Below are 24,572 nucleotides of genomic sequence, written 5' to 3' on the forward strand. Positions count from 1 at the left end.
TACTCAAATGGGAGAGTAATAATTATCAACAATATATCCCAAAGAATGTATGAAGACTCTGGGACTCTAGGCCTAGCTGCCTATTGCCAATAAGGCTTCACACAGTCAGACTCCTAGCAGATGCGAATATCATCAGATCAACCACCTATCTTCCACACATTGTAATTATGCTGATTTACTCTGTGTTTACACTTATAATAATGTGTATTGTATTTTGTTTTAGCTTTGTTGACGGCAGTCTGGTCTTTCAGGTTGGTGTAAGATCGCTGAGTTAATTAGCATGTGAATGATAACCTTGTCCAGATGGGATTAGCCACAACTCAGCTGTACCTCGTTAACTAACCATTGTGTGATGTTTTAGGTTAATATTCCGCTCATTCTTCATATAGTGACTGTCATACTTCTCAAGTGTATAAAAGTCTGTTTCTTGTTCAATAAAGTTGTTTTCAGAGACATACAAGCTAAGTTGTCGGCTAGCTTTGTATGGGGGCGGCTGTAATATCTGATATCTATGATGATATCTAGGAAGCCAAATACTGACGAAAGCCCACAAACACAATGTGGGTCGCGGTTCCGTTACAATACTCCTAGGAGCCTACTGGACTGATCAGAGCAAAGATGTCATCAACCTAAAACCCATCGCCAAAATCTTGTCCACAACCAATCTCCTTATAGGGGGGGGGGGGGCACCACTCTATGTTCCACCTGATGGGGGGGGGGGGAATCACCCCCACCCTCACACCTGAGAGGGGGGGGGGGGGAAGCACCCTCACCCACCCACCTGAGCAGCACCACATTCCACCACCTGAAAGATGGGTTCAGATGGCAGATCTACAGCAGACTTTCCCCCTGAGCTCCAGATCTCAAAGCTGCACCATTGCTTGCAGGAGCCTCTGAAATCCCCACCAGAGGCAGCAGCTGTCACTATATTCCCCTTTCCAGCATACCAAGCAGCTTTATCATTCACATTCATTATCACATCTGTGGCACTACTGCTCCCAGCAGACCCACTCACACCAGACACTGCTGTCTTCACCACCTCCTCCCCCAACATACTCTTCTTAGACAAAAGTTTTCCACTCCTTCTTACTATTCCTGGGATTTCATTAACACCTTTCACAGTGCAGCTGTCATTTCCTTTTTCCCACCATTATCTGCTATACCAGCACCAACCAGCGGGAGATTGCTCAGAAATAATGGCTGATCCCTTTCCTTTCCAAACCTGCAGTCACAGCTACCTTCTTCCCTGCATAGCTCTGTGCAGACACTGGAGGTTTTCCCTCCGGCACACTGCTCTCCATCCTGTGTTCCATTCTACTGTCTATACTGCTCCACCCAACACTCTCCATACTAGTGTCTATACTGACAGTTTTAACAAAGCGTGGCTTCTCAGTAAGTTTTTCCTTCACAGGACCGAGTGCATAGTCCTCACCAACGTCCTCATTCCCCCAAAAACCAAAAGTTCTTCCACTTACTCCATCTCACTTACCCTACATCCAACGCCCAACCCCACCCGCTCACCTCAACACCTACCCTTTACCCTAACCCCAGCCACTTACCCCAACACCTAAATCCAAACCCCTAACCCCAATCCCAACACCTAACCCTAATCCCAACCCCACCCGCTTACCTCAACACCTAACACTAACCCACAACCCCTTACCCCAACTCCAAACCCTAACACCAACACCTAACCCCACCCAACACCTAGCCCTACCCCAGCTGCTTACGCCAACCCCTAGCCCCAACGCCAGCCCCTAACCTTAATCCTAACTCAAACACCTAGGGTTAACCCTAACCCTCTAGAGGAACTCTGATTGGTCTACACCAAATCCAACAACATAAAAATGGCGTCTGCTGCAATCAATTTATAGCCAACACGGGGAGGTGCAGAAGGAGCACACAGTACAATCCTAATCTCATCCCGATTTTGGCCAGCTCTGCTTGGATAATGGGAATGGATTTGGAAGCTGAGGACACGATTGGGCGGCGTTGCTCAGTGATGGTGAGAAGTCTCAGGTAAGAACTTCTCCCAGTCCTAGAATTCTGCCCCTGCCCCCCCGTCTTGACTCTCCAACAATTGGCTGTATAGAGGAGTGGAGGCTGGAAAGGAAAACCAGCACTGGACAGCAGACATTATTCCAGTCAGAGCGGGTCTGTCGCTGTCTCTACCCAGGAGCATCATCTAGCTCTTTCCTCCCCAGCCTGACCCCACCCCATTTATCTATTGAATTTCCATCCATTATATTTGCATAACTCCTCCCACTGCTTGCATTAGGACTGAGGAGTACTGAGACGGGGCTGGGAGGTATTTAGGAAGACATGTACAGCCCCTCCCACCAGCCATGATCTTCTTGCATTGCATAGAGAAGCACAGAGACCCGGTGACATCAGATGGTATGTAATTAAAATAGAAAAAATGTACATACATCATTCTCACAGCGGGGGAGGGGAACCAGTGAAGGGAAAATATAAACATACTAAATAGGAATAGTCCCCATAGAAAGCTGCACCTCCCCCCCATTCTGTATATCGGAGCGATGGCACTACAGAGCGGAGCAGTGAGTCCAGCACACACGATTGGTGGAAAAGGTTTTATTCTGATAAATCTCTGATAAAAATGTGTGCCGAGCCGGGGAATGTGGATTCTCTGTGATCATCCGATCCCTCCTAGCTTACAGAAGGGGGCGGAGTCCAGGACAAGTCACATGATAAGATCTGATATCTTATAGAAGGGGGCAGAGTCCAGGATAAAACACATGACCAGATCTCTGATATCCTACAGAAGGGGGCGGAGTCCAGGACAAGTCATGTGACCAGATCTGATATCCTACAATTGGGGGTGGAGTCCAGGACAAGTCATGTGACCACTTCTGATATAATACAAAAGGGGTGGAGTCCAGGACAAGTCATGTGACCAGATCTCTGCTAGCCTATAGAAGGGGCGGAGTCCAGGAAAAGTCTGGGCTGTCACAGACCCCACCAGGATTGGTGTGAAGTCGGCAGGAGAAGCTCTGATCCCCTCCAGTGAAAAGCTCTGACCTGAGCCGCAGCGCTGCAGAACATCTTCCCATTCCTCTTCTCACCGAACACTGAAGGAGGAACAGGAAAATCCAAGCCGGAGATATTAATACATTTTAGAAAAAGAATGGAAAAAATGTGAACATTTCCTTTCCATGAGTGGAGGGAGCAAAGTATCTCTGACAGTCACATATTGCAGTCTGTTAGCACTGGCCGCACAGCTGATGACGAAGTCCCGCCCTCTCTGGGTCGGAGGACATTAGCGGGTGAATTGTCGCCCATCGGCCCGGCCGCTCCGATTGAAGTGTTTGAAGATCTTCGCTTTGTGGATGTTTTTTGACTTCTGATATCCGAATCCCCCTCCCCCGCCGCGTTTCTGGAGCTTCTTCCCTCCGCTGCTGTTCACGTCTGAGAGAAAACGGGTTCAGGAAAACCAACTGAGAACCAATCCCAGGAATATTCGACCAATGAGAGAACCTCCCCCATGTACCAACCCAACCACCCCCTATGTACTAACCCAGCTAGAACCATTTACCCCCCCTCCCCCAACTCAGGAATATCCAACCAACGAGAGAACTTCCCCATGTACCAACCCACCCACGATGTACCTCCCAACCACCCTCTATGTACCCAGCTAGAACCATTCACCCCCCAACTCAGGAATATCCAACCAACGAGAGAACAAGAGTACCAACAACATCATGCCTACCTACCAACCAACCAACCAACCAACCCGAGAACCATTCACCCCGCAATCCCAGGAATATCCAACAAATAAGAGAACCTCCCCCATATACCAACACAACCACAACGTACCTCCCAACCCACCATGTATGTACTGACCAACCTAGACCCATTCTTCTCTCCCCCCCCCCCCCAAACTCAGAGTATCCAACCAATAAGAGAACCTCCCCAACCACGACGTACCTACCAACCCATTATGTACTAACTAACCCACGGATTACCATTCACCCCTCCAATCCCAGAAATATCCAACTAATGAGAGAACCGCCCCCTGTACCAACCCAACCACAACATACCTACCTACCAATCCACCATGTATGTACTAACTAACCAACTGAGAACCATCCCCTCCCCCACCTCAGGAATATCCAACCAATGAGAGAACCTCCCTCTGTACCAACCCACCATGTATGTGCCAGCCAACCGAGAACCACTCACCCACCTAAACTCAGGAATATCTGACCAATGGGAGAAACTCCCTCTGTATCAACCCACCATGTATGTACCAGCCAGCCGAGAACCATTCACCCCCCAAAATCAGGAACCTCCCCTCTGTACCAACCCAACCACAACGTACCTACCTACCAACCCACCCACTATGTACTAACCAACCGAGAACCATTAACCCCCCCAATCCCAGGAATATCCGAGCGATGAGGGAACCTCCCCATGTACCAACCCAACCACAACATACATACCAACCAACCCAACATGTATGTACTAACTAACCAACCAACTGAGACCCATCCCCCCCCAAACTCAGGAATATCTAACCAATGAGAGAACCTCCCTCTGTACCAACCCAACCACAACGTACCTACCTACCAACCCACCCACTATGTACTAACCAACCGAGAACCATTAACCCCCCCCCCCCCAATCCCAGGAATATCCGAGCGATGAGGGAACCTCCCCATGTACCAACCCAACCACAACGTACCTACCTACCAACCAACCCACTATGTACTAACCAACCGAGAACCATTAACCCCCCCAATCCCAGGAATATCCGAGTGATGAGGGAACCTCCCCATGTACCAACCCAACCACAACATACATACCAACCAACCAACCCAACATGTATGTACTAACTAACCAACCAACCAACCAACTGAGACCCATCCCCCCCAAACTCAGGAATATCTAACCAATGAGAGAACCTCCCTCTGTACCATCCACAACATATATACTTACCTACCATATTTGTAATACCGAACCAACAACAAGTCACCCCCAACTCAGGACTATCTGACCAATGAGAGAACCTCCCCATGTACCAACCCACCCATAATGTAAGTACCTACCATTAAACCAACCCATCCACCCCTTTCACTTACCATGTATGTACCTACCCATCCTCTACACCCCCCCCCCTTCACTTACCATGTATGTACCTACCCATCCTCTACACCCCCCCCTTCACTTACCATGTATGTACCTACCCATCCTCTACACCCCCCCCCCCCTTCACTTACCATGTATGTACCTACCCATCCTCTACACCCCCCCCCCCCTTCACTTACCATGTATGTACCTACCCATCCTCTACACCCCCGCCCTTCACTTACCGTGTATGTACCTACCCATCCTCTACACCCCCCTTCACTCACCACGTATGTACCTACCCATCCTCTACACCCCCGCCCTTCACTTACCATGTATGTACCTACCCATCCTCTACACCCCCGCCCTTCACTTACCATGTATGTACCTACCCATCCTCTACACCCCCGCCCTTCACTTACCATGTATGTACCTACCCATCCTCTACACCCCCGCCCTTCACTTACCATGTATGTACCTAACCATCCTCTACCGCCCCCCTTCACTCACCACGTATGTACCTACCCATCCTCTACACCCCCCCTTCACTCACCACGTATGTACCTACCCATCCTCTACACCCCCGCCCTTCACTTACCATGTATGTACCTAACCATCCTCTACCGCCCCCCTTCACTCACCACGTATGTACCAGCACACCCCTTCACCCCCCATTACTCACATTGTAGCCCCCCAGCCCGGAAGGGTGAGAATGGTGTTCGCTTTTTATGACTACTCCCCCAATAGGGAGATTTCTGACTTCCTGTCCGGGGTGTCGGCTACAGGAGAAAGGGGGAGGAAATCTATTCAAGGTGGATATAGATGCCATTTACAGCTGAACTCCACTCTCGGATTTAACCCATCCCCCTTCCTGCTGCCTCTTCTGGACTTTCCGGTCCCATCGCAGTGCCTGGGCGGTGATGGCTGCCCTGTACAGAGAGGAACTGACGTCCTTCCCCTCTCTGTAACCCTGGAAACCGGGAGTGACAAATAGTCTGTCACTTCCAGCTCCGCCTCTCTTTACCTGGCCACCAGCAGCCAGAGAAGCAGCCAATCGGAGTGATCTCAGTCTGATCGGCTGCATGGGGGACAAAAGGAGAGATTTGGGGTCTAATAGACCTCAAATCTCTCCATAAAAAGGACCTGACATGGCCCATGCTGTCACAAGGGATGTTATTCATTGAAATAGAAATAAAATACAAATAAAAATGTAAAGCGCCCCCGCCCCACTGTTTCGACGCACAAAAGTGACCGCACACGTTACTCCCGCACACACGTGAAAGGGGGGGAGAGGGGATGTTTACTCTCCCGCCGTTTGTAATAACAGAGCCACAAAAAACATGACTGTCTGCTCTACAACTGGTCGGGGTGATCCTGCAGCTGCTCATCCCCCCACTACAACCACTTGCAGGCCAATGATGTATCGGGAACGTGATTTTGCAGCAAGCGTTTACGGGGGAAAAAAATTTAAGTCAATCCTAACCCTCCCAACATTTTTTTTTTTTTCTTAACTCCGGCTTACCTGGTTCCAGGCCCTGCAGAAAGGCAGGGGTCCTCAACTACTGGGCCACAGACCAGTGCTAGTCTGTGGCTTGCTGGGAGCTGGGCTGTGTAGTGGGTAGAGTGAGTGAGCATAACCTGCACTTTCACCCTCCGACCACTAGATGGTGCTCACCCACCTTCTCCTAGCACCACAAAGTTATCACGAGGAAGGATTGAAGGGAGGAGAGCTGGGAACAGGATCTCATGGAGAAACGATGAGACCCAAGCTGTAACACTGCCCCCCTCCCCCACCCACGAGGTGATGGGCTGCACCTCCAACACCCCCCAGGTGATTGGCTGAAACCACAACAACCCCCCTGGTCCATGGAGGAGTTGAGTTCCATGAAGCTGGTCTTTGGTGCTTGGAAGTTGGGGACTGCCAAGTTAAGGTATTCATTCACCCAACTGATTCGGCTTTGTCCTGATGTTAGTGGTGCACCAAAATTTCAGCAACCTTCATTTTCGGCCGAAAACGGGTCATATATGCCGAAAATTAACTGCCGCAGCAGCTTTCACTTTAACTTATATGGTACGTGACCGGCCGCGGCCGGCTGCCAAGACTCGCAGTTTGTACCTCCTCACCCGCCCTGTGCTAGAATCGCCTGGCGTCTAGCAACCAGTGATGTTGCGGTCCAGAGAGGAAAGCGAGGCCAAGAAGAGGACCCAGCATGCAGAGTGGAGGAGGCTCTTCCTCGTCCTCCTTGCCTATTACTGACTCTCTGGCTCCACCCACCTCTTCCCTCCATCTTCTACTGTATGACTGCTGCGGAACGGAAGGACAGAAGCAGAACCAGAGTCAGCCTGCTATCTGTGGGGGGCAGTGAGTGACAACATAATTGTTTCCTGGCACTATACCTGTATACTACAGCTATGGGACAGGTATATAGTGCCAGGAACATCTATATACAGGCTGGAACTATTTTAAAATCATTTGGGGGGGAAAAAAAAAAAAAAAGTCATTTTCGGTTTTCGGCCAAGGGCATCCTGAATTTTCAGTTTCTGTTTTGCCCGGAATTTTCATTTCGATGCATCCCTACCTGATGTGATCCGCCCCCGCCACCAGTCCTGTGCCACCATCTTTTTGTTTGACAGTGGCAAGCTGCAGCTCCTTTGGATTCAGCCAGCTGCTCTCCCCATGATGTGCCCCTGGGCTGGCCCCCTTCCTCAATGAAGGACAATGCCTCCAGCGGGCAACGTGCCGGTCATTCACATAGGCCAGAGGAGTCTCACAGAGAGGAGAGAAAATTCCGGATAAGTTCAGACAAGAACCAAACAAGCAGAACTTCCCTTTTCCCTTCCCTTGCTCCAAGGTTCAGGATCCAGCAGAACCTCTAAGGTCTGCATAGAAAGGCCTACGCTGTCCGCCAACTGATTCCAGCAGGAGGTCACCCAGAGATCTGCTAATCTGTGTGGAGGAAATAATGAACGGGGGGTGTTGTTGGGCTTGTAGCAAACTACTTCCATCAGCCAATAATCTGAGATTCATTGCATCCCCAAGTTAACCCTTCCCCCACCTATGAACGGCTGAACCCCCCCCACTATGAACGGCTGATGCACTCTTCTACTTATGCAGACTTGGTTCAGGGGACTCGCCCGTCCAGTCCTCCTGCAGTCTCTGCATTGCTGTGTCCCTCAATGGAGAAGGAAGGAATACACGTATAAAGGATACTGAGGTCCACGAATGGCGGGATCCGGAACCCGAAGGACAGGCAGACTTTCGGCAGATCCAGCGTATTGACGTCAAATATCTGCTTGTGTGAGTGCGAGTCGTAGGCTCTGATGTACGCTTTGTACGCTTCCTGCGCAGACTTGTGGAGGTAATAATTCTTCTCTATCAGCTTGTCCAGCTGGAGGAGGAAAGAGACCATCAGAGCCAGCGAGAGAAGACACACCCGGAACCCACCCACAGAGAGAAGACACGCCCAGAACCCACCCACCACAGAGAGAAGACACGCCCGGAACCCACCCACCACAGAGAGAAGACACACCCGGAACCCACCCACCACAGAGAGAAGACACACCCGGAACCCACCCACCGCAAAGAGAAGACACACCCGGAACCCACCCACCGCAGAGAGAAGACACACCCAAAACCCACCCACCGCAGAGAGAAGACACACCCAGAACCCACCCACCACAGAGAGAAGACACACCCGGAACCCACCCACCGCAGAGAGAAGACACACCCAGAACCCACCCACCGCAGAGAGAAGACACACCCAGAACCCACCCACCACAGAGAGAAGACACACCCAGAACCCACCCACCACAGAGAGAAGACACACCCAGAACCCACCCACCACAGAGAGAAGACACACCCAGAACCCACCCACCACAGAGAGAAGACACACCCAGAACCCACCCACCACAGAGAGAAGACACACCCAGAACCCACCCACCACAGAGAGAAGACACACCCAGAACCCACCCACCACAGAGAGAAGACACACCCAGAACCCACCCACCACAGAGAGAAGACACACCCAGAACCCACCCACCACAGAGAGAAGACACACCCAGAACCCACCCACCGCAGAGAGAAGACACACCCAGAACCCACCCACCACAGAGAGAAGACACACCCAGAACCCACCCACCACAGAGAGAAGACACACCCAGAACCCACCCACCACAGAGAGAAGACACACCCAGAACCCACCCACCACAGAGAGAAGACACACCCAGAACCCACCCACCACAGAGAGAAGACACACCCAGAACCCACCCACCACAGAGAGAAGACACACCCAGAACCCACCCACCACAGAGAGAAGACACACCCAGAACCCACCCACCACAGAGAGAAGACACACCCAGAACCCACCCACCACAGAGAGAAGACACACCCGGAACCCACCCACCACAGAGAGAAGACACACCCAGAACCCACCAACCACAGAGAGAAGACACGCCCGGAACCCACCAACCAGACCCAGCGAGTGACGTCACACCCAGAACCCACCAACCAGACCCAGCGAGAGAAGACACACCTGGAACCCACTAACAACACCCAGCAAGAGAAGACACCTGGAACCCACCAACCAGACCCAGCAAGAGAAGACACCTGGAACCCACCAACCAGACCCAGCAAGAGAAGACACCTGGAACCCACCAACCAGACTCAGCGAGAGGACACACACCCAGAAACTACCAACCACAGAGAGAAGACACACCCGGAACCCACCCACCAGGCCCAGCGAGAGAAGATCCAGGGAGTGACGACACACCTGGAAACCACCAACCAGAACCAGCAAGAAAAGACACACTCGGAACCCACCAACCACAAGCAGTGAGAGACGACACACCCGGATCCCACCTACCTGTGACTGGATGTCCGAAATCTTACTCCAGGAAAACTCAAACTCACTCAGCGGGACCTACAAAGAGAGAGAGAATACATTGCGGACAGTGGAGGATGGGTCTACGTATTCAACGCCCCCCCACCTTCCCCAAAAACAAGAATCTGACAAGCCGTTACTTTCCTACAATAATAAATATCATCTATAGAATGCTGACCTAACCCAACCCACAGAACCCCTCCCCCAGAGACGACAACCCGCTCACCTTGGCTTGTTTCAGGTAACGCAGGAATCCCAGCTCCTCTGGTCGGAGAATCAGAAGGGCGTGGCCCCTCCCATCGATCCCACGGGCCGTTCTGCCAACCCGATGGATGTATTCCTGATAAGAGAACAATGGAGCTTATTACATGGGCCCCGACCTGCCCTCCCTAGGAAGGGCCCAACCCCCCCCCCCCCACAATCTGCCCTCCCTACACAGGATTCAACCCCCCCCCCCACATTATGCCCCTCTACATAGGGCCTAACCCCCCTATAACCTGCCCTCCCTACACGAGGCCCAACCCCCCCACAATCTGCCCTCCTTACATATAGCCTAACCTACAATCGCAATCTGCCCTCCCTAAACAGGACCCAACCCCCCTCCCCCCACAATCTGCCCTCCCTACATAGGACCCAACCCCCCCCCCCCGCAATTTGCCTCTCTTAAATATAGCCCAACCCACAATCTATCCTCCATATGTATACCCAAACTGTTCTCCATCTTTGGTCAAGTCCCTATTTGTTCTCTCTGTGTGACCCCAATCTTCTCTCCAAAATTGTGTACCCAACCCCCCCAATCTGCCCTCCCTACGTGTGACCCAACCCCCCAGGCTCATTCCATCCCATCCTGGCTGCACGGTCACCTTGGGGTCATCGGGAGGGTCGTACTGGACAATCCAATCCACCTCCGGGATGTCCAGTCCTCTGGCAGCGACATCGGTACAAAGGAGGATCCCGGAATCAGCATTACAGAACTGGAAGAAGGTGGTGGTGCGTTTGGTCTGTTTCTGCTTCCCCTGAGGATGGAGACGAGGAACGGTGAGGAACGAAAGGTCAGGAGGAGGAGAGGCGAGGGGGGGCGGTCAGGAGGAGGAGGAGAGGCGAGGGGGGGCGGTCAGGAGGAGGAGGAGAAGAGAGGGGGGGCGGTCAGGAGGAGGAGGAGAGGCGAGGGGGAGGCGGTCAGGAGGAGAGGCGAGGAGGAGAGGCGAGGAGGAGAGGCGAGGAGGAGAGGCGAGGAGGAGAGGCGAGGAGGAGAGGCGAGGAGGAGAGGCGAGGAGGCGGAGGCGAGGGGCGGTCAGGAGGAGGCGGAGGCGAGGGGCGGTCAGGAGGAGGCGGAGGCGAGGGGCGGTCAGGAGGAGGCGGAGGCGAGGGGCGGTCAGGAGGAGGCGGAGGCGAGGGGCGGTCAGGAGGAGGCGGAGGCGAGGGGCGGTCAGGAGGAGGCGGAGGCGAGGGGCGGTCAGGAGGAGGCGGAGGCGAGGGGCGGTCAGGAGGAGGCGGAGGCGAGGGGCGGTCAGGAGGAGGCGGAGGCGAGGGGCGGTCAGGAGGAGGCGGAGGCGAGGGGCGGTCAGGAGGAGGCGGAGGCGAGGGGCGGTCAGGAGGAGGCGGAGGCGAGGGGCGGTCAGGAGGAGGCGGAGGCGAGGGGCGGTCAGGAGGAGGCGGAGGCGAGGGGCGGTCAGGAGGAGGCGGAGGCGAGGGGCGGTCAGGAGGAGGCGGAGGCGAGGGACGGTCAGGAGGAGGCGGAGGCGAGGGACGGTCAGGAGGAGGCGGAGGCGAGGGACGGTCAGGAGGAGGCGGAGGCGAGGGACGGTCAGGAGGAGGCAGAGGCGAGGGATGGTCAGGAGGAGGCGAGGGATGGTCAGGAGGAGGCGAGGGATGGTCAGGAGGAGGAGGAGGGGCCTCTACAAGAATGGAGTTTTGGAGGGAGAAGATTCCGGACTCACATGAATGGCCATCACTGGTAGATCGATGTAGTTCAGGAGTTCGTAATGAAACTTCACTGACATGCAGGAGGAGAAGAAAACCATCATCTTCTTCTTCCGATTCTTCTTCAGGAAGGTGAAGAGCAGCAGGAAACGTTTCTCAGAGGAGCAGACGACATATCCCTGACATAGGACAGAAGAATGGTGACCACACAAGGAGAACCCACATCGTCCTCTACACCCCCCTACAACCTCCTCTACACCCCCCTACCTGCTCCAGGCCATCCACAGTGGCTGTGTCTTTGTTGTCATCCACCCCCACATACAGGGGCTCCTTCTTCAGGGAGATCCGGGCCAAGTCCTCCACCTTCCGGGTCTGAGTGGCAGAGAATAACATTGTCTGCCTGCGTTCTGCAGGAAAACCGATATCAGCATTTCTATGCCATGAACTCATCATCAATACATCCAAAACGGGAGTGAGCCTACCCGAAATATACCCTACTCCTACCTTGGACCCCCCCCCAAATGGACACACCCACCATAGACCCCCGAAAATGAAAATACCCAAAAACCACCCTACACCTACCATAGACAACCCCCCCCCCCCCCAAGAATGGACACACCCACCATCCACCTACCATAGACACCCCCCAGGAATGGACACACCCACCATCCACCTACCATAGACACCCATGAATGGACACACCCACCATCCACCTACCATAGACCCCCAGGAATGGACACACCCACCATCCACCTACCATAGACCTCTGAAAATGGACATACCCACCATAGACCCCCGAAAATGGACACACCCAAAATCCACCCTACACCTACCATAGACACCCCCCCCCCCCCAAGAATGGACACACCCACCATCCACCTACCATAGACACCCCCCCCCCCCAAGAATGGACACACCCACCATAGACCCCCGAAAATGGGCACACCCACCATAGACCCCCCGAAAATGGGCACACCCAAAATGCACCCTACACCTACCATAGACATCCAGGAATGGACACACCCACCTACCATAGACATCCAGGAATGGACACACCCACCTACCATAGACATCCAGGAATGGACACACCCACCTACCATAGACATCCAGGAATGGACACACCCACCTACCATAGACATCCAGGAATGGACACACCCACCTACCATAGACCCCCAGGAATGGACACACCCACCATCACCCTACCACCCACTGTAGCCCCACCCCCTTAGCTCCATCCCACTGGTATAACAGATATGGGGGGGATGGGACACTTACTGGGTAGCAGACCGATGATCTGTTTCATCTCTTGCTCAAAGCCGACCTCCAGGATTCTATCGGCCTCATCAATTACAAGGCACTGCAGGTTCTTGTACATGAAGCCAGGCGTGTTCTGCAGGAGGAGTGAGACACCTTATAAATCTCAGTTGTAGCAGACATCAATTTGTACCTCACTGGATCACCAGCATGGTTCCCCCCCCCCCCCCATGTAACAGCCCCATTCTTTCCTCTGGTCAGAAGCAATGGCACTCCACCCCCCCTCCATACATGGCTGCCAGAAGGGCAGCATAACCCAATCAGATGCTGGAGAGACCCCGGCACAGCCAATACCTGCATGTGGTCCAGCAATCTCCCGGGTGTCGCCACAATTATATTGATGCCATTGGCCAGTTTCTGAGCCTCGGCGGAGCGGTTGCTGCCCCCCATTATCAGGCCGTAGGTGTGGACATGGTGGGCCATCAGCTCCTTCAGAACGCCGTACGTCTGCATGGCCAACTCCCTGGTGGGGGACAAGATGAGGACCCCGGTTCCTGAGGAGACAAGAATATCATCTATAGAGACCACAACACCAGACAGGAACAGCCGGGGGGGGAGACTAATCTGATCACTGGGCAGAGACAGAGGACCCGTCAACTGTGGATTCCCCCCAGGGACGCCTTCATACATTCTATACAGATCCTGTGATAGATTCCCCTCCCCTCTGTTCTATACAGATACTGTGATAGGAGGATTCCCCTCCCCCAGGGGGCGCTCTCACCCACACAGGACGGAGACTCCCCTCAGATTCTCACCGTTTCTCGGCATGAACTTCAGCTTGTAGATAAGTTCTATGGTGGGGATGAGGAAGGCCAACGTCTTCCCACTCCCGGTACGAGCCGCAGCCAGAACGTCTCTGCAACCAGAGGAAGCGGATTTATAGAAGGATGGAGCGTGTAACATCACTGTGGATAGTCGGGAGGGGCAGAGTTCCTCAGTTTAGGAGGGGGGGGGGGGGAGGAGGAGTGATAGTCGGGAGGGGCAGAGTTCCTCAGACTAGGCGAGGGGGGATGGTTGGGAGGGGCAGATTTCCTCAGTCTGGGAAAGGAAAGGAAAGGGGGGGGGGGGGGGGGGGGGAGTCATGAAGTGGTGGTGGGGGAGGGGGGAGAGAGGTGCATTGTTCCTCAGTCTCGGAGCATTAAGTGTTGGGTGGGGGGGAAGTAGTGGAGTTTCCCAGTCTAGGAGAGGTGGGCAGTGGGGGGGGGGGGGGGGGTGGAGTTCTTCAGTCTAGGAGCAGTGATGGGGGGGGGGGGGGGGGGGTTGGTGGAGTTCCTCAGTCTAGGAGCGTTGGGGGGTGGGGGGGAAGTAGTGGCGTTCTTCAGTCTAGGAGCGGGGGGGAGGGGGTGAGCAGAAGCGTTCTTCAGTCTAGGAGCAGGGGGGGGGGGGGGGGGAGGGGGGTGCACACGGGGTCCTCACCTTCCCTCCAGAAGAGGCCGGATGGTTTTATGTTGAATCTCCGTCATGTGAGTGAATCCCATCTCAGAGATGGCTCTCAGCGTGTTCTCATTCACCAGACTGGAGAGGGAGGAGAACGAAGAGTCCTCAAAGGCACCTAAAATGTTAAGATTTGTCACATGACTGCAGACAGGAGGAGGGAGGAGCCACCATGTGACGGTGGATAGGAGGAGGAGGAGAGATGTACACAGCTTTGCCCGTACCTGTCAGGCCCATCGGTAAACTCGGCTCCTCTTCATCATCCTCCTCCTCTTTCCCGGCATTAACCTCTCCCCCATCTTCATCCTTGGCGTCTGCATTCGTCTCCGATTCCTCTTCGTTCTTCACTCTCTTGGCGTCTAGGGGAGAAGATAAATATCAGAACAGAAGAGACAGGACTATTATAGACTCCACCCCGACTAATACTGGACAGAACTGTAGGACGTGCTCCGCCCCCGAGTTATACCAGACAGAACCATACGACGTGCTCCGCCCCCGAGTTATACCAGACAGAACCATATGCCATGCTCCGCCCCCGAGTAATACCAGACCGGACCATATAGAAGATCAAACCGGATTTTTGACTTCCCATAAGATCCTTTTCTTGGAGCCCCCTACAGGACGAATGTTCAGCTACATTGGGTTATGGTGTTGCCTTCCAGAGATTGGACACGGACAAGAGTTGGACAGCAAAGTATAACCCCTCCCACTCCCAGCATCCCTGTTTTGTAGCAAGCAATATGGGGAGGGGATCATACAAAAACGGGGGAGGGGCCCCGAGTCCCTTAATGTTCTCAAAGAAATACAGTATCTGACACCGAGACAAGCCTAGCAGATCCCGGGACACGGAGACAAAGCTGGCAGATCCCGGCACACGGAGACAAGGCTAGCAGATCCCAGGACACGGAGACAAGGCTGGCAGATCCCGGGACACGGAGACAAGGCTGGCAGATCCCGGGACACGGAGACAAGGCTGGCAGATCCCGGGACACGGAGACAAGGCTGGCAGATCCCGGGACACGGAGAAAAGGCTGGCAGATCCCGGGACACGGAGACAAAGCTGGCAGATCCTGGGACACGGAGACAAGGCTAGCAGATCCCAGGACACGGAGACAAGGCTGGCAGATCCCGGGACACGGAGACAAGGGTAGCAGATCCCGGGACACCGAAACAAGGCTAGCAGATCCCGGGACACCGAAACAAGCCTAGCAGATCCCAGGACACGGAGACAAGGCTGGCAGATCCCGGGACACCGAGACAAGGGTAGCAGATCCCGGGACACCGAGACAAGGGTAGCAGATCCCAGGACACGGAGACAAGGCTGGCAGATCCCGGGACACGGAGACAAGGCTGGCAGATCCCGGGACACCGAGACAAGGCTAGCAGATCCCGGGACACCGAGACAAGGGTAGCAGATCCCGGGACACGGAGACAAGGCTGGCAGATCCCGGGACACCGAGACAAGGCTGGCAGATCCCGGGACACGGAGACAAGGGTAGCAGATGCCGGGACACGGAGACAAGGCTGGCAGATCCCGGGACACCGAGACAAGGCTGGCAGATCCCGGGACACCGAGACAAGGCTGGCAGATCCCGGGACACCGAGACAAGGCTAGCAGATCCCGGGACACCGAGACAAGGGTAGCAGATCCCGGGACACCGAGACAAGGGTAGCAGATCCCGGGACACCGAGACAAGGGTAGCAGATCCCGGGACACCGAGACAAGGGTAGCAGATCCCGGGACACCGAGACAAGGGTAGCAGATCCCGGGACACCGAGACAAGGGTAGCAGATCCCGGGACACGGAGACAAGGCTGGCAGATCCCGGGACACCGAGACAAGGCTAGCAGATCCCGGGACACCGAGACAAGGGTAGCAGATCCCGGGACACCGAGACAAGGGTAGCAGATCCCGGGACACGGAGACAAGGCTGGCAGATCCCGGGACACCGAGACAAGGCTGGCAGATCCCGGGACACCGAGACAAGGCTGGCAGATCCCGGGACACGGAGACAAGGGTAGCAGATGCCGGGACACGGAGACAAGGCTGGCAGATCCCGGGACACGGAGACAAGGCTGGCAGATCCCGGGACACCGAGACAAGGCTAGCAGATCCCGGGACACCGAGACAAGGGTAGCAGATCCCAGGACACGGAGACAAGGCTGGCAGATCCCGGGACACGGAGACAAGGCTGGCAGATCCCGGGACACCGAGACAAGGCTGGCAGATCCCGGGACACGGAGACAAGGGTAGCAGATGCCGGGACACGGAGACAAGGCTGGCAGATCCCGGGACACCGAAACAAGCCTAGCAGATCCCAGGACACGGAGACAAGGCTGGCAGATCCCAGGACACGGAGACAAGGCTGGCAGATCCCGGGACACGGAGACAAGGCTGGCAGATCCCGGGACACGGAGACAAGGCTGGCAGATCCCGGGACACGGAGACAAGGCTGGCAGATCCCAGGACACGGAGACAAGGCTGGCAGATCCCAGGACACGGAGACAAGGCTGGCAGATCCCAGGACACGGAGACAAGGCTGGCAGATCCCAGGACACGGAGACAAGGCTGGCAGATCCCAGGACACGGAGACAAGGCTGGCAGATCCCAGGACACGGAGACAAGGCTGGCAGATCCCAGGACACGGAGACAAGGCTGGCAGATCCCAGGACACGGAGACAAGGCTGGCAGATCCCAGGACACGGAGACAAGGGTAGCAGATCCCGGGACACGGAGACAAGGCTGGCAGATCCCGGGACACGGAGACAAGGGTAGCAGATCCCGGGACACGGAGAAAAGGCTGCTCTGCTGGCTGCTGAAAAGGTCTAGAAAGAGCTGAGGGGGAGGAGACCGCTTTCCGGAGTCCAGAGGTCCGACTGCCGACTTTTCATGTCTGGGATGTGATTGGTGCAGCTGCTTTCTAAGCAAGATTCAAATCTGAAAGACATCGGTGTCCCCACACTGAGCTCTGATTGGCTGATCTCACAGGGGACAACCAAATCACTGAACTGCAGAATATTGATGGAGAGACGAGCTTCCTCCACCAATCAAATCCCTGAGATGGAGAGAGGACTCCTCCCCCACCCAATAGGGGGAACCTTCCAGAGCAGTGTGAGGAGGGATTTCTCTGACCCCAGCGATGGATCATCCAATAGGAATCATTCCCCCAACCGAGAGCGGAACGATTCCCAATAAAACGACAATCATTTTGTGCTTAGAAGATTCAGATTCTGGAGAACTTTAACCAATTACTGACCAACCGCCGCACATATCCCGGAAGGTCGGCTCCATCCCCCGAATTGCTGTACCGATACATCGCTTCAAGGGACCGCTAACAGGGGTGCGCCCATCCCCCACAGGAGGAGCCAATCTGTGGGCCCCACGGCTGCAATGTCTGATCGCTCCCCGTGGGGACAGACCGCTGTCCTGTCAGTGATGAACACAGAGATCCTTCTATTTAAAATCACAGATCTCTGTGTTCATGCAGCAAACCCATCCCCCCCCAGTTAGAAAGCACTCCCTAGGGACACATTTAACCCTTTGATCACCCCTGGTGTTAACCCCTTCCCTGCGAGTGTCATTAGTACAGTGACAGTGCATATTTATAGCACTGATTACTGCAGTAATGTCACTGGTCCTCCCAAAAGTGTCAAAAATGTCACTTAGGGGTCCGATCTGTCCGTCGCAATGTCGCAGTCCTGCAAAAAAAAAAAAATACAAATATTTCCCGTAGTTAGTAAACGCGATAACTTTTGCGCAAACCAATCAAAATACGCTTATTGTGATTTTATTTATCAATAATTTGTAGCAGAAAACAAATTGGGATAAAATGATGAAAACATTTTGTTTACATTTTTTTATTGGATGTTTTATAGCAGAAAGTAAAAAATGTTTTTTTCTCAGAATTGTCGCTCTTTTTTGTTTATAGTGCAAAAAATAAAAATCGCACAGGAGATCAAATACCACCAAAAGAAAGCTCTGTTTGTGGGGAAAAAAGGACCTCAATTTCATTTGGGTACATCGCCGCACGACCGCGCAATTGTCAGTTAAAGTCACGCAGCGCCGAATCGCAGAATAGGGCCTGGTCATTAACAAGGGAAATCACAATCATTGGGCAAACACACCACTGATCTCTACCGGACCCCTGTACTATCATCCCGAATTCTCCAGCACCTCCCCCCCCACTCCAATCCCCTCCCCCTCCTCTATACCCCCCCCCCTCCATGTCCTCACTCTCTGACCCTCTTCTCCATCATTACATATACTGAACATTGAGGGGCCCCCGGTGTGATGTCAGGGGCCACATTTGACCCCTCCCCCCATTGCCCATAAAATGCCCACCACTGATTAAAGCAGTATGGGAATGTTTGGTGCGGCCCCTCACGGGGGATGATGAGGTCTGTAGTAGGGGCCCCCTGTAGGGGGGAGGGGGAGGAGCTATCTTACCTGCACTGCCGTCCTCTGTCGCCATCTTCCGTTTCTTCTTCTTCTTCCTCTTGGCGGGGGAGGGTTGGGGGGGCTCCTCATCTCCATTGATTGGTACCAGCTGGGGGATGTCACTGATCTCCTCCTCCTCATCTCCATCTTCCTCCACTCTCTCCTCTATGGAGACCTTCCCTGAGAAGAGAGGACAGAGTGTCATACCCAGACCCTGCCACAAGATGGCGCTCCACACACACAGCTGTATATGGGGGGAGGGGGTATATTTCAATGTTAAATCCCCCCCACCCCACATTTATATCGTACTGGTTGAATGAAAAACAAATGTGCCCCTCCCCCTCCCATACTGAGCTCAGTCCACCCTCTCCACCGTGCCTACCTTCATTCTCCCACACAGCCCACCGCTCCGCCTCTCCGCTCCTCCCACACAGCCCACCGGTCCGCCTCTCCGCTCCTCCCACACAGCCCACCGGTCCGCTCCTCCCACACAGCCCACCGGTCCGCCTCTCCGCTCCTCCCACACAGCCCACCGGTCCGCCTCTCCGCTCCTCCCACACAGCCCACCGCTCCGCCTCTCCGCTCCTCCCACACAGCCCACCGGTCCGCCTCTCCGCTCCTCCCACACAGCCCACCGCTCCGCCTCTCCGCTCCGCCTCTCCGCTCCTCCCACACAGCCCACCGCTCCGCCTCTCCGCTCCTCCCACACAGCCCACCGGTCCGCCTCTCCGCTCCTCCCACACAGCCCACACCGCTCCGCCTCTCCGCTCCGCCTCTCCGCTCCTCCCACACAGCCCACCGCTCCGCCTCTCCGCTCCTCCCACACAGCCCACCGGTCCGCCTCTCCGCTCCTCCCACACAGCCCACCGCTCCGCCTCTCCGCTCCGCCTCTCCGCTCCTCCCACACAGCCCACCGCTCCGCCTCTCCGCTCCTCCCACACAGCCCACCGGTCCGCCTCTCCGCTCCTCCCACACAGCCCACACCGCTCCGCCTCTCCGCTCCGCCTCTCCGCTCCTCCCACACAGCCCACCGGTCCGCCTCTCCGCTCCTCCCACACAGCCCACCGCTCCGCCTCTCCGCTCCTCCCACACAGCCCACCGGTCCGCTCCTCCCACACAGCCCACCGGTCCGCCTCTCCGCTCCTCCCACACAGCCCACCGGTCCGCCTCTCCGCTCCTCCCACAGCCCACCGGTCCGCTCCTCCCACACAGCCCACCGGTCCGCCTCTCCGCTCCTCCCACACAGCCCACCGGTCTGCCTCTCCGCTCCTCCCACACAGCCCACCGGTCCGCCTCTCCGCTCCTCCCACACAGCCCACCGGTCCGCCTCTCCGCTCCTCCCACACAGCCCACCGGTCCGCCTCTCCGCTCCTCCCACACAGCCCACCGGTCCGCCTCTCCGCTCCTCCCACACAGCCCACCGGTCCGCCTCTCCGCTCCTCCCACACAGCCCACCGGTCCGCCTCTCCCCTCCTCCCACACAGCCCACCGGTCCGCTCCTCCCACACAGCCCACCGGTCCGCTCCTCCCACACAGCCCACCGGTCCGCTCCTCCCACACAGCCCACCGGTCAGCCTCTCTGCTCCTCCCACACAGCCCATTGGTCAGCCTGTCTGGTCCTCCCACTATCCTTCCACACAGCCTATTGGTTGGTATCTCTGCTCCTCCCACCCCATGTTTTGTGTCTTCAGAGGTGTATTACTATGGGGGTAACACGCATAATGGGAGGAACAGAGAGACTAATCAATAGACTGTGTGGGAGGAGCATAGATGTATGGATGTAAGATCTCCTCCACCCATTCCCTGCAATATATATATATATATATACACCTCCCCCTCAACTATATATGCCCCTCCTCTTTCTATGTACAATGTATATATTCCCCTTATATATACACTGAGCAGCTGTAACATCACCACTGATTGGTACCTCATGTGGTGACAGAGGTGGGGGGAGGGGGGGATATAGGAGTCAGGAAGTGAACATGTTGTCCCTGAAGTTGCTGTATATGGGGGATGTGTAGCTGTAAACTGCTTGGGGTGTCAATGCTGAATTTTGTCCACAGGCAGAAGTGCTTATAATTGGGATGTGAACCTCAGAACTGGAGGAAGGAGCAAAGGGAGAAGGTGGCCGGGTGTGAGGTGTTAACTTGGCCTCCTAATTCCTCAGATCTGATTCCAAGGGATGATGTGTGGGAGAGTGTGATCCATGGAGGCCCCTCCCCCAGGGTAGGAGGGAACTATGGTGACAGTCTCCGCCTCCTCACACAGAACAATCTGATGGAGATCTCATAGAATCTCTGCATAAATATCAGAGGACCTCCCACAAATCTACGTATCATAGAGTGCTATATCCTACCATAGAGACTTGTATAATATACAGACATGTGACCGATATACAGGACCTGACAAAAGTAAGTACACCCCTCCCATGTGACAACACTGAAGAAATGAGACTTTGCTACAATGTAAAGTAGTGAGTGTACAGCTTGTATAACAGTGTAAATTTACTGTCCCCTCAAAATAACTCAACACACAGCCATTAATGTCTAAACTGCTGGCAACAAAAGTGAGTACACCCCTAAGTGACAATCTCCAAATTGGGCCCAAAGTGTCAATATTTTGTAGGGATGAACTGAAATGAAATGCTTGGCTGAATACTGAACGCGGTGTTTCGCATTTTTTCCATTTATTTTGCCAATTTTTAGGGGGCTCTCTGATGGGCAAAACAAAACATTTAAATCAGCGTTGCTCTCAACATAAAATAAGGGGCACTCTGATGGCCACATTTTTTTTCTTTTTTTTTTTTAAGGGGCACTCTAATGAGGATGGCAACTTATGTGCTTGTGCAGCTCCCGTATTCTCCCCCAAAGGTGCTCCACATACCTGAACTGCAGCCAGGTCGGAGCCAAAAGCTGCCAACAGGGGGCGGGGCGTGCACATAGTGTCACGCTCGCTGGACCGAGTGTGAAGGAGCCGCAGTCAGGAGCAGGGGGCGGGACGCACGTGACGTCACACCCCCTACTCGCGGCCGGACAGGACACCAGCGGCGTGTGAGCCGCAATGAGGAAGGGGACTGAAGGACTCCTAGGTAGCGGGGCTCACGGTCCGGGCGGAAGCATTGCGCGGGCCGCCATTTAGTGACCGCCGCTGACATTGTTCGGCACAAATTTATTCGGCCGAATACTGAAAGTGCTATCTTTTCTATTTTCAGCCAAATAATGTTCAGCCGCCGAAAATTTGGTGCATCCCGAATATTTTGTGTGGCCGCCATTATTTTCCAGCACTGCCTTAACCCTCTTGGGCATGGAGTTCACCAGAGCTTCACAGGTTGTCACTGGAGTCCTCTTCCCCTCCTCCATGATGACATCACAGAGCTGGTGGATGTTAGAGACCTTCCCCTCCTCCACCTTCTGTTTGAGGATCCCCACAGATGCTCAATAGGGTTTAGGTCTGGAGACATGCTTGGCCAGTCCATCACCTTTACCCTCAGCTTCTTTAGCAAGGCAGTGGTCATCTTGGAGGTGTTTATTAATGTTTTTATTGAGGAGATTGGGGTGTACAGAGATGTTGGGTGATGGGGGGGGGGGGGTGATAATATTCTGGGGGTCCTCCATGTTGGGGGATGGGGAGGAGATTGGGGTGTAGAGGGATGTTGGGGGAGCTGAGTCAGTATTGGGGGTCCTCCATGTTGGAGGAGATTGGGGTGTACAGGGATGTTGGGTGATGGGGGGGGGGGGTGATAATATTCTGGGGGTTCTCCATGTTGGGGGATGGGGAGATTATGTTGGGGGATGGGATAAGTGGGACCCCCATGTTACGCCCCTCCCCCCGGTCTCTCACCCGCTCCCTCCCGTTTCTTCTGGCGGATTTTCCGGCTCCGTTTCTCCAGTTTTCTCCTCAGAAGCTTCATCTGTAGATCCGCCATGTCGGACACACGTGTGAGAGGACCCGGAAGTGACGTCACTCTCCTCTAGAAGCGGAAAGACAGTCCGCCGTACTTCCGGTGTGGGCGGGGATTCGTATCACATATCTTCACTGTACGGGGCGGAGACTGCGGGAGAGAGAACTGAAAGGGCGGAGCATGGGCGGGGACAGAGAGACAAGAGAACGTTATATGGGGCTGCGAAAGAGGGGAACACGCCCAGAAGGCGGAGACACCATAGAGAGGAGGAGGAGACAGCACACAGAGGGCGGGGACACTGTAGAGAGGAGGAGACAGCACACGGAAGGGCGGGTCATCTCGGTGGTGTCTCCGCCTATTACCAGTGATGTAGAAGGCGGAGCCAGTGTTCACTGGCTCATCCTTTTCCTTGTCATGTGACCGGAGGTGGGAGGAGCTATGTTAGTGTAAATTAACCCTTTCATCGGATGACGGTAAAAATAAAGAGAATATCCAATCCTTCTGTGCTGTGTGGGCGGGGCTGTAACATGGGGGCGGGGTGAATTTCCTGATCTGAGGGACGGAGGGCGGGGTCACCCCTGTATGGTGGGAGGGGCAGTGTGAAGAGAGGGCGGAGTCCGGGAGGGTTGTCACGACTTCTGCTAGGTGTCCCCATAGAGGAGATTTCTCCTCACTTCCTGTCTCAGAGAGGAAACCCCTCCCCCAGGTCACCTGAATCTGTGTCCCCATTGGAAGATTGCAGCTCACTTCCTGTTCTGGTGACACCCAACATGTAAACAATGAACACCCAAGGTCAGGCTGTGGGGGGAGGGGATGGAGGTACATATTAGCATATAATTGATGCACACCTATTGGTTGAAATGCATTGGGGGTGGAGCTTGTGCTGGTGGGACGTCTCCGGTCCTCAGGAGGATTTGTAGCGGGATGGAATCCCATTGATCTGTGACTCGGAAGGACGGGGGAAGGATTGGGGGTCCGGTCACATGACTATGGCTGTCCAATGGGGGGCGAACATTCCTTCTCACAGCTATAGAGGTTTAAAAATCAATATTTAGAGAGGAAATTCCAAATCATTGGAGAGGAAATCCAATCAATGATCTCCCCTCCCCCGACACCAAACGTCTGCCAATCAACGGGGTCCCGGCGCCCCAATTGGGAGATCCCATAGAAATGAATGGAAATTCACCATTTCTGCGTTTTTGCACAATTTTCTGTTCAAATGAAAACATAAAAAAATATATAAATTACTAAAAATCCATCACAAATAAATGAATAATAAGTACGAGAGCTTCTTTGGAGCGTATTGCGTCCTGCGATTTTGTTTGCGTGATGTAACCGCGATTCGGCAGGCGGAAATGGCGGCAACATCGCTCGGCGTTTGGGGGGCTATTGCAAATCAACGGGCAATGCTAGGCGTCCCGCAATTTGCAATAAATCTCCGGATCGCGGGCGGAACCGCGGCGGTTCTGCCCGCGATCCAAACGCTGACATGTGAATGCAGCCTTAGTAGTAGGAGAAGTAAAAACCTTATAAAAATATAATAATAATAAATAATCCCCAACTCCTAATCCTAAAGTAGAAACATTTTATTT

The 24,572-nt window shown here is 54.4% G+C and overlaps 1 protein-coding gene across 2 annotated transcripts; it reads right to left on the reverse strand.

Moving 5' to 3' along the window:
• Positions 1-3,135: 3,135 nt before the first annotated feature.
• DDX18 (DEAD-box helicase 18) lies at positions 3,136-23,044 on the reverse strand. 2 transcript variants are annotated; one of them, XM_082260210.1, is made up of 14 exons: positions 22,920-23,044; positions 19,086-19,256; positions 14,864-14,998; positions 14,622-14,757; positions 13,961-14,061; positions 13,500-13,699; positions 13,167-13,281; positions 12,159-12,298; positions 11,909-12,070; positions 10,832-10,984; positions 10,195-10,308; positions 9,951-10,007; positions 8,300-8,477; positions 3,136-3,429 (listed from the first exon to the last, which is right to left on the reverse strand). In XM_082260210.1, the coding sequence occupies exons 1-14, from the start codon at positions 23,002-23,004 to the stop codon at positions 3,281-3,283; spliced, it is 1,896 nt and encodes a 631-aa protein (XP_082116336.1). In that variant the 5' UTR covers positions 23,005-23,044; the 3' UTR covers positions 3,136-3,280. The 2 variants fall into 2 exon arrangements, with proteins under 2 accessions (XP_082116336.1, XP_082116337.1); XM_082260211.1 differs by lacking the exon at positions 19,086-19,256 and having other exon boundaries at positions 22,920-23,023.
• Between the last annotated feature and the right edge of the window lie 1,528 nt (positions 23,045-24,572).

This window comes from Pelophylax lessonae, assembly GCF_965119305.1.
Source record: "Pelophylax lessonae genome assembly, chromosome: 6".
In the NCBI taxonomy this organism is placed as follows: domain Eukaryota; kingdom Metazoa; phylum Chordata; class Amphibia; order Anura; family Ranidae; genus Pelophylax; species Pelophylax lessonae.

Excerpts from the sequence above, each read along its gene's own strand:
- DDX18 (XM_082260210.1), bottom strand. The coding sequence starts at position 23,004 with ATGGCGGATCTACAGATGAAGCTTCTGAGGAGAAAACTGGAGAAACGG. Across the intron at positions 13,282-13,499 it reads GATTGCTGGACCACATGCAG|AACACGCCTGGCTTCATGTA; the intron begins GTATTGGCTGTG and ends CTCCTCCTGCAG. Across the intron at positions 10,309-10,831 it reads ACCCTCCCGATGACCCCAAG|GAATACATCCATCGGGTTGG; the intron begins GTGACCGTGCAG and ends TTCTCTTATCAG.